The 10,199-nt window shown below is 38.3% G+C and overlaps 1 protein-coding gene and 1 non-coding gene across 2 annotated transcripts; both read left to right on the forward strand.

The window, feature by feature from the left end:
- The first annotated feature begins 4,841 nt into the window (after window positions 1-4,841).
- On the forward strand, window positions 4,842-4,949 carry LOC145637640 (small nucleolar RNA R71). Its single transcript, XR_014114400.1, has one exon. It is a non-coding gene; the product is annotated as a small nucleolar RNA R71 (small nucleolar RNA).
- A 2,629-nt stretch (window positions 4,950-7,578) lies between these two features.
- Window positions 7,579-9,252, forward strand: LOC145636918 (uncharacterized). Its single transcript, XM_081688451.1, has 2 exons — window positions 7,579-9,109; window positions 9,245-9,252. The coding sequence occupies exons 1-2, from the start codon at window positions 7,579-7,581 to the stop codon at window positions 9,250-9,252; spliced, it is 1,539 nt and encodes a 512-aa protein (XP_081544577.1).
- Window positions 9,253-10,199: the final 947 nt, after the last annotated feature.

The raw sequence follows: 10,199 nt of genomic DNA on the forward strand, positions 1-10,199 counted from the left end.
TTTAATTAAGATCAAATAGCATTTTCGAAGAAATTATATTATTTTATCTTCCAGTACGGTAAACTTATCAGATTTTCGAAAACGCGTTGGAATTAAGACTGGCGTCCAACCCCAGGCCTTGGCGCCTAGAACCAGGCTTGGCGCCAGACGCTAGCCATTGGCGCCTGGCGCTAGCCATTGGTGCCTGGCGCCAGCTAGCCAGGGTTGGCGCCAATACTGTTTTGCGATCGTCAGACTCTGTTTTGTTAAATTATCTTTTTTGGCTGATTTTCTCTATAAATATTGTATCAAAAACTCCGTTTTCATTCATCTACGATCATCATCTACATCTATAATTCACTAATTCTCTCATTCTCAAGTATTCTTTAGCATTCAATTCTTTCTTGCTTTTTCATACAAAGTTCTGCATTCACAAGATCTAGAAACACCTAGCCATATTTGAAGTTGCCTTCGCCCTAGGCGTGAAAGGTTTTAATTTCTGAGGGTTTGGTCCCAAATCTCTATTTCGATTATTTAATTTAATTGTTTTGATTATTATTTTCCTTGAAGTTACTAACGTGTGTATTTTGTAATTATAAAGAGGTACGAGGCATCCAAGTAAGTACTTTTATTGATTTTATGATGTAGATATCATGTTTATATTGTTATTGTGATATTCCTAGTATCATGTCTAGGGTATTTTTAATATTAAATATGATTGCTATGATGCCTTTTATTTTCTTCCTAATGTTTATGATTGTTAGTATCATGTTAGGGCTAAAGATTTGATTTTTATTGCTTAGTGACATGCTAGGGTTTGTTATTAATCTTGTTAGTATCATGCCTAGGATCTTACTTTTATTATGCTTTAACATGAATATTGTTATTATTATGATTATATTTATGATTGTCATGATTATTATTATTATAATTTTATGATGATTATTATTATTATCATTGTTATTATTTATGTTGCTTGATACATTATTTATTCTTTATTACTTGATCACCTTTATTGCGTGCTTAAAGGGAATTTGGTACATGTAATCACGCTTAATAAGATAATTAATAATCTTGTTAGGGTTAATTTGATAATAATTCAAGTGATCGCCAATAATAGTTTGTTTGTGCATTATATTCAACCAACATAGATAAACAGGTTTAGGGTTAATCCTATTGATTGCATGTTAATCAGAACGCGCACATGAATACGATCAGAATAAAGTAGAGGCCTATTATTAGGGCAGGTTCAATCTCTTTTAGGTTGGATTTGTACCTTCATCCCCGAACCCTTATTTGGTTCATGACCTTATGGAGTTGACGATCTCTTGGATCGTTAAGGGGTGTAACCTTCATCCTCGTGAATGGTTTACAAGTTCCTAAAAAACTTGTTGGTGACTCTTTTGCTCTATCTTCTTCCCTTTTGGACGCCACCGTACTTTAGTGTATGATCACAGTGGGGTTCAAGCTAGTGGGATTTTAAAGGCTTGAAATTATTCCCTACATACACCAAAACACTCAAACCCTAGAAATTGGGGGAAATAAAAAAAAAATGGGATTTTTGTGAGGAATTTTTGGTGGAGATTGTAGAAATGGAGTGGAGGATGGAAAATAAGTTAGAAAAAAAGAATATTGGAGTGATTTTGATGGAGGTTTGAGGTTGTAGGAGGGGTTTGCAATGGAGGTTAGAGTGAGTAGGAGGAGAATAGAGAGAGAGGGTCTAATGAAATGAATGGGAAAAGAAGAGCAGCCCCCGTTTTTTTTTTTTAAATTCGACAAAGGTTCGGCCAAACCATGGGTAAGTTCGGTCGAACTCTTGAAATGGTTCGGCCGAACTTGATCAAGGTTCGGTCGAACCTTCTCTCTAACTTGAAATTCACGAAAATGGCATAAAGTTTTCAAGTTTTGATTCCAGAGTAGGTGCGACCGAACACAGCTATGTTTGGGCGAACTAAGGTTCGGTCGAACCTCTCCAAGGTTCGCTCGAACCTACTCTAGAATATTAATTTCTGCAATTCTGGCAGAAAGTTTTTAACTTGAGGTTCCAGTGGAGGTGCGACCGAAATCAAGAAGGTTCAGGCACACCTTTTAAAAGGTTCGACCGAACCTTCAGGGAGTTCGGTCGAACCACCTGGCTTTTTCAAAAAATGCCCATTTTGCAACACAATATTTACAAACACCCCTCTTCAAAACACACTAAACACCATACCATCATGCTAAGGCAAAACATACCAAAAATTCCAACACATTCAAAATTCAAAAATCCAACAATTTAACATTGTAGATAGGAAAATAACAAAGCATCAAGAAAGGAGGAAAAAGAAAAGGGTTAGGGACTCGGGTTTCCTCCAGAGAAGCGCTTCTTTATGAGGTCACTAGCTTGACCATGAGAAAAATTCTTCAAGTGGGAGGCTTGGGATCCAAAGGATCAAGCATTATATATTTGATGATACCAACTTCTTCCTTGCAAAAGTACTGCTTTAAACGATGACCATTAACCATAAACTTGTTACCATCCGCAGCTAACTCAAAGGAGCCATAAGGAGTAGTCTTTGATATCACAAAAGGACCCGACCACTTTGATTTGAGTTTACCCGAAAACAAACAAAGCCTTGAGTTGAAAAGCAAAACCTTATCTCCAACCTTAAAGTTCTTGTTTCGAATATGTTGGTCATGCCACTTTTTGGTCTTCTCCTTATATAACCTTGAGCTCTCATAAGCATCATCTCTAAGCTCTTCATGTTCATTGAGCTTAAGCAATCTCTTCTCACCGGCCAACGATATATCCATATTGAGCTCTTTTATGGCCCACCAAGCCTTGTATTCTAACTCAACCGGAAAGTGACAAGCCTTTTCATAGACCAACCTATAGGGTGTCGTGGCGATTGGAGTCTTGTGCGCCGTCCTAAGAGCCCATAGTGTGTCATCAAGTTTGAGAGACCAATCTATCCTTGATTTGTTCACAATCCTTTCAAGAAGATTTTTTATTTCACGATTCGAGACCTCCACTTGTCCTTGAGTTTGAGGGTGGAAAGGTAATCCAACCTTGTGATGAACGCCATACCTCTTGAGAAGAGCTTCAAATTGCTTTTTGGAGAAATGGGAGCCTCCATCACTAATTAGCACCCTAGAAACCCCAAACCTAGGAAAAATGATCTTCTTTAGAAGCTTAAGCACAACCTTGTGATCATTGGTAGGTGAGGGTATGGATTCAATCCATTTCGTCACATAATCAACCGCTACCAAGATATATAGGTTTCCACAAGAAGAAACTAAAGGCCCCATAAAGTCCACTCCCCATACAAAAAATGGCTCAACTTCTAAAACACTTTGTTGGGGAATTTCGTCCCTCTTGGTAATGCCTCCGCTCCTTTGACATCTATCACATTGCGCAATGAATTTGTGGGCGTCTCTATGCATTGTCGGCCACCACAATAAAGATTGAGAGATTTTTTCCACTGTTTTGTCAACACCACCATGTCCTCCACATGGTAGTGAGTGGCAATGCTAATGAACACCTTGAATTTCATGATCTGGAATACACTTCCGATAAAGGCCATCTCCAAATTGCTTGAATAGGTATGGGTCATTCCAAAAGTACCTTCTCACTTCCTTGAAAAACTTCTCTTTTGTTGATAAGAGTACTCCGGGGGAACGACTCCACACGCAAGATAGTTGGCTATATCCGCGTACCAAGGGGTAGAAGTTGACGCCAAAGCCATGAGAGCCTCAAATCCTATCTCATCATTAGTCGGTAGCCTAGACAAATGATCCGCTACATAGTTCTCCGATCCCTTTTTGTCCCTCATTTCCATGTGAAAGTCTTGGAGAGAGAGAACCCAACGGATAAAGCGAGGCTTTGCTTCTTTCTTGGTCATGAGAGACCAATCTTTCCTTTTTCTTTCTCACCTCCCTTGTTTTCATTCACACTCTCCTCTCCTCCCTTCTTTTCCTCACTATCCCCATCATTTGGCCCTTCATAGGAAGTTCCCAACCTCAATGTGATCGCCTTGCATGTATCGGGCTTTGGATTGTGAGATGGGTTAGGTTGTGGTTGTCCGGGTAGAGTGGATGGTGAATTGAAAGGAGTTCTCTCGACCAATTGAGCTAGTTGTGAATCAACCATCTTGTTGTGAGCTCTTATCTCTTGCATTTTTTGCCCAAAACATTGCATTTGCGCATGCATGGCTTGGAGGAGTTGAGTTTGAGTTAGTTCCGCTTGAGGTGATTTTTCTTGATGATTTCTTTGAGGTGCTTGGGTTTGATTGTTGTATTTGTTGTTCCTTGGATAGCTTCCTCTTGGGTTTTGGGGTTAAGATGGAGGTGGATTTTGATATTGAGGGTTGGAGTTATATGATGGTTGAGCTTGTTGGTTCCATTGTTGAGGTTGAAGTACAAACCCGGGTGGTGGTTGTCTCCAAGCTACTCCACCGCCGCTTCCTCTAAATCCCTCTTGCCTTGTGTTGTATGCCGCTACATGTTCGGGGCTCAAACCTCCATAATAGGACATATCATGGTTCGTTCCTCAACAATTTTGACAAGAGAAAGAGTTAACTTGAGAAGAGCTTGCTCCACCACTTGAACTTGCATTCACACTAGTGTTCAACTTGGAAAGCCCTTTTGTTAGTTGATCAATTTGATGTTGTAATTGATCAACTTTCTCCAATTCGTAAATACCACCTCTCTTTGGAGCGTTTCTTCTTTGGCCCCCCCCAAGAGTAATTCTTTGATACCTCTTCTATTGTGGCTTCCACTTGATTTTGAGGGATCTTTATTAATTGACCACCCGCCCCCGCATCCAAATTGGCTCTTGACATGGGCTCCAATCCGTCGTAGAAAAACTGCATGAGCAACCCTTGATTGTACTCATGGTAGGGAAATGCTTGTACCAACTCTTTGAATCTCTCCCATGCTTCACCAAGAATTTCAACGGCATCTTGCTCAAATGATGCAATTTTCCTTCTCATTTCGGCGGTCTTCTCCACGGAGATAAAGCTCTTCAAGAACGCCTTTACCACCTCCCTCCATGTTGTGAGAGTGTTAGGCTTTACTTGCTTTAGCCATTTCTTTGCTCGTCCGGTGAGAGATTGCCGGAAAAGGTGCATACGAATGTAATCTTGACTCACTTCATTGGTTTGCATCATTGCGCACAATTTAAGGAATTGGTTCAAATGTTCAATAAGGTCCTCACTTGCACTTCCGAAAAATTGCTCCGATAAGACCATTCGAGTATATTGTGGATGGATTGAGAAGTTGGTTTCCGTGACGGGTAGCAAAATCCCTCCCGTGAGCTCATAATCCTCCGGATTTCCGAACTCACGAAACAAAACATCATTCTCTTGTCCCGCCAATTATCCGCGTGGTGAACTTGAAGAGTAACTATCACTCTCACTATCAACTATATCACCAAAACCTCTTCCCTCGTCTTGATAAAGCCTAAAGACTTGTCTCAAGGTTCGGTTGATTTCATGGTCAATTTGATGTGAGGGTGCTCCTTGAGACCTCCTAAGCATTCACCAAAGCTAGGCAAACAATTAGTAATGACAAGGATGAAAAAAAAAACAAAACAAAACGAAAAGAAAGAAAAATAACTCTAACAAAAGCAATAATAGACGCTAAACAAGCCGCTTCCCCGACAACGGCGCCAAAATTTGATCGCGGGTTAGATAGGTCGTTAAGCTACTACCCTAACCAAATTAATCATTTATAATGCCTTAACCTACACTAAACTAGTTAGTTGAAAGTAAAGGGTCGAACCACTAGGGAAGCACGCTAATTCAACATCAAATATCACTAATGCAAGAGTGAAAGGGGGATTGTTTTTGTTGGTTTTGTTGAGTAAGAACACTAAAACTACCAATAAGCAAGAAAATAATGATTAAAATCAATAGAAAATGATGCTAGGGATACGGGGGTGTCCAATGTGATTAGAAATAGGAGAATAATGGTAATTATCATGAAACATATGCCAAAGAACACAAGATTCTACCTAAACAATTCATTCTCATGCAATTGTCTAGGCAAATCAATGAAAGAGGTCTACACTAATAAGGATCATTCTCATGCATCCTATTAGTTACAATCAAATCAAGAGAATAAAGAAGCACAATCCATAAAAACTCCACTTTAATAACTCATTCTCATGCAATCATTAAAATAGAGGTGATCCTAATCTAGTTCAAATCACTTTCATGCATTTAAACTAGAAAACATCAAATAGAGTGTAACAATACTCCCAAGCTAATAAAAATCATGTCTTTCATCAATATATGGCATAAGTTCAATCCAACCATCATCATTCATCCAATATCAAATCATATCTTCCACCCCCTTCCCCTAGCTAAAAGTTTAGCCTAGAGAATGGAGATTAAACATAATATCAAAACTAGAAATAAACTCAAGAAACTAAAAAAAACATGATTAAAATAAATGAAATCAATAACAACAAAATAATCTAAAAAGATTGACAAGAATAAGTAATAATAAAACAAATAAATAATACTAAAAGGAAATGAGAAGAATTTACTAAAGAAGGGATTAATGAAAGATGAAAACTTGAATTCTTGCTTGATTGAAGGAAGATTAAAACTTGAGCAAAGTTGAATACAATAAAGGATGCTTGAATAACAATCTATTTTCTCTCTAGATTAGGCTAATGTTCTCCAAATTAAAACTAAGTTAATCCCGAAATTACATCAAAACTTTCTAAGATGGAACTTATATAGTCCGTACAGAGCCAGCTGAAAAAAGGAGTGGTCCGACCGAACAATGGGAAGGTTCGGCCGGACTATAGGGTAGGTTCGTCCGAACCATGGGTAGGTTCTGTCGAACCTCCCTGATCCTGCTCTGGTCGAACTTCTGTGGTTCGACCAATCCTATAAAATTGCCAAATTGCTTCTTCACCCTGCCTCGACGTTCGGCCGAAGCACTTGGCCGGTTCTTCTAACTATCTACAATTTGCCTCCTTGGTTATGCATGAACTCTAGATACATTATGTTTTCCCTTCTAATATCTGGGCCTAAACAAACTGGAAATGACATTAATGTGTATCTAGCGCCTCTCATTAAAGATTTGAAATTGTTGTGTAATGAAGGTGTCCAAATGTTTGATGCATATAGTAAAACCAATTTCACTTTACGTGCCATGATTTTTTGTACGATAAATGACTTCCCAGCTTATGGGAATTTGTCGGGGTACACTGTGAAGGGAACAACTCCTTGCCCCATTTGTGAAGATGATTTGGAGGCATTGCGCCTAGACAATTGTGACAAGCATGTATACATGGATAATCGAAGACATCTTCTAGAAGACCACCCTTTTCGATTCAATAAGGATGCTTTTAATGGAAAAGTGGAGTTGAGAGAAGCTCGTGGCCCTTTACGTGTAAGTGAGGTTTATCGGCGGGTCAAAGACATTGAGAATGAGTTTGGTAAGCCTTACAAAAGCAAATCAACTGGGGGGTTACAAGAAGAAGTCTGAGCTATGGTCTCTTCCAGATTGGAGACATTTGGAAGTTAGACATTGTCTAGATGTAATGCATATTGAGAAAAATGTATGTGATGTCATTGTGGGAAATTTATTAAATATGCCAGGAAAGACATGGCTGCTATGGGTCGTTCAGAGTTGGCACCCGAATCTCGAGGAAAACGCTGGTATCTTCCCCCAGCTTGCTTTACCTTGTCTAAAAAGGAAAAAACTAGCTTATGTGAGTCATTGCATGGTTTAAAGGTCCCGGCTGGATTTTCTTCTAATTTTCGTAGACTTGTGTCAATGTCTGACTTGAAATTGGGTGGCATGAAATCTCATGATTGTCATGTCTTGATGCAACAATTATTACTAGTTTCCATTCGAGGAATTTTTCCACCTCAAGTGAGGTATACGATTACAAGATTATGTGTCTTTTTTAACACTATTTGTAGCAAGGTCATAAATCCAAGTATTTTAGATGACTTGCAAGCAGATGTACTTGAGACAATGTGTCGATTTGAAATGTATTTCCCCCCATCTTTTTTTGACGTGATGCCTCCTTTGGTTATTCATCTTGTACGTGAAATTAAACTTTGTGGACCAGTGTGTATGAGATACATGTATCCTTTAGAACGAGAAATGGGTGACTTAAAGGGAAAAGTCATGAATTCGGCCAAACCTGAAGCTAGTATTGTACAACGAACAGTTGCTGAGGAAGTGGCAGCATGGGTTGCTCAATATCTTGCACGTTCACAGAAAATTGGGTTGCCAAAGTCTCGACACGATGGGAGGCTTGGAGGTCAAGGTACTATTGGCAGGAAAAGGATATCCATGGGCTTTGAAATGAAAAATAAGGTCGAGCTTTTTGTGTTGCAAAATCTTAGTGAGGTTCATCCTTACTTGGACGAGCACATGCTTTTTCTTAAAAAAAAATATCCTTCCAAAAGTGATCTTCAGCTGATAAAGGATCATAATTGTTCATTCGTTACATGGTTCAAGGAACGAGTGATGTCCCAACTATCCACCACACCTAACGATATATCTGACACATTGAGATGGTTGGCATATGGTGCTAAATGTCAAGTCATGTCATATGAGGGATACAACATCAATGGGTATTCTTTTTACACTAGCCGACAAGATGACAAGTCAACAATGCAAAACAGTGGTGTTAAAGTAGTAGGTTTGTCATCTGAGTATGTTAGTGCACATGATAAAACACTTGTGGATAAGAAGAAATTTTATTATGGAATCATTGAAGAAATAATAGAGCTGGATTATGTTGATTTCAAGATTCCTCTATTTCGATGTAAGTGGGCTGATAGTAGCCGTGGTGTAAAAAAAGATGAACAAGGGAACTTGACCCTTGTAAATCTTAGTCGACGAGGGCATCCAGCTGATCCATTTATATTAGCTTCACAAGCAAAACAAGTTTTTTACATGGCTGACCCAACTGATTGTAAGTGGTCAGCTGTTTTAGAAGGTAAAAGAAGGATACTTGGCATTGAAGATGTGGTGGACGAGGAAGAATATAATGAGCAATTTAATGAGTCACCACCTTCCGTTTGGAGCATCCCTCCAATAGTCGATGATTTTGACACAACGTTGAAACGAAAAGATCATAATGAAGGATTTTATGTCGCAAAAGAGAAGAATGAAGTAGGTATGAATTCTGTGATTTTTTTTTCCAATATGTGTTAGTAATTGCATAAATTGCTTATTATTGTTATGTGTACAAGTTTATAATTTAAAAATGATACAAATCGATGTCTTAATTTATTTATGTCTTTTTTTTCAGGTAAGTAATAATGGATGATGAGGATATGCATAATCGTTCCATGTCTTTGCAAGGTGAGGAAGATGAGCCACACAATCAATCACAATCAGAGCAACAAACAACCGACTCTCAGAAGAAGAAAAAGAAGCCAAGAGGTCCTTCAAAGGGCCTGAAATCCATGCCTGGGGTTCTTAGAGTGCTTGAATGGGATGAACTGTGTCGACCCATTGGAAAGTGGGCAAAAGCATACAAAATTCATGTTGGTGAAATAAGCCGTGCAAAGGTGTCTATATTGTATAAAGATTGGAATCAAGTTCCACAAGGAATAAAAGACACTTTGTGGGAAGATGTTAAGGTAATATTCACTATTATATGTTAAATGTTATACTATTATATGATCATTTTGACATTATTTGAATATGATGAAAACAATTTATTTGAATATGATGAAATTATTTACTAAATTTTTATATTTTTTTAATTTTTTTTGTAGAGAGAGTTTCAAATCGAAGAAGATGAAGACAAGAAAAAAAAGGTCCTACGCACTTGTGATAAAACTTGGAGAGATTTTAAAACAAAATTGGTCAGTGGTTGGATCACATGTACCAGGAATATGCCGAAGGAGAAAAGAATTCCGTATGTACTCTATGATTTCATATCTGAGGATATGTGGAAAACATTTGTGGAAGAGCATACTACAGATGATTTTAAGGTTTGTGTGTATTAATATCAATGATCATGCGGGTTATTAATACTTTGTTAACAGATTCTTATGTACTAATCTTCATTTATGCTCGTGAAAATAGGAAATCAGTGAGAAGGCAAGACAAAGCCAGTCTTTCAACGAATACCCTCACCATTTAGGAGCCAAATCATATGGTGAAATGAATATTGTATGGCGTAGAAAAGGGTATATTCCCACGGCATCTTAAGCATCCAGTACTTTATCTTGTTCTTCGGTTGTGTCTAGTTTGCC

The sequence above is a fragment of the Chenopodium album genome, chromosome 6, assembly GCF_948465745.1.
Source record: "Chenopodium album chromosome 6, dcCheAlbu1.1, whole genome shotgun sequence".
Taxonomy (NCBI): domain Eukaryota; kingdom Viridiplantae; phylum Streptophyta; class Magnoliopsida; order Caryophyllales; family Amaranthaceae; genus Chenopodium; species Chenopodium album.

What these genes read in the sequence shown, in the direction of transcription:
- LOC145636918 (XM_081688451.1), top strand. Translation starts at nt 7,579, where the DNA reads ATGGCTGCTATGGGTCGTTCAGAGTTGGCACCCGAATCTCGAGGAAAA.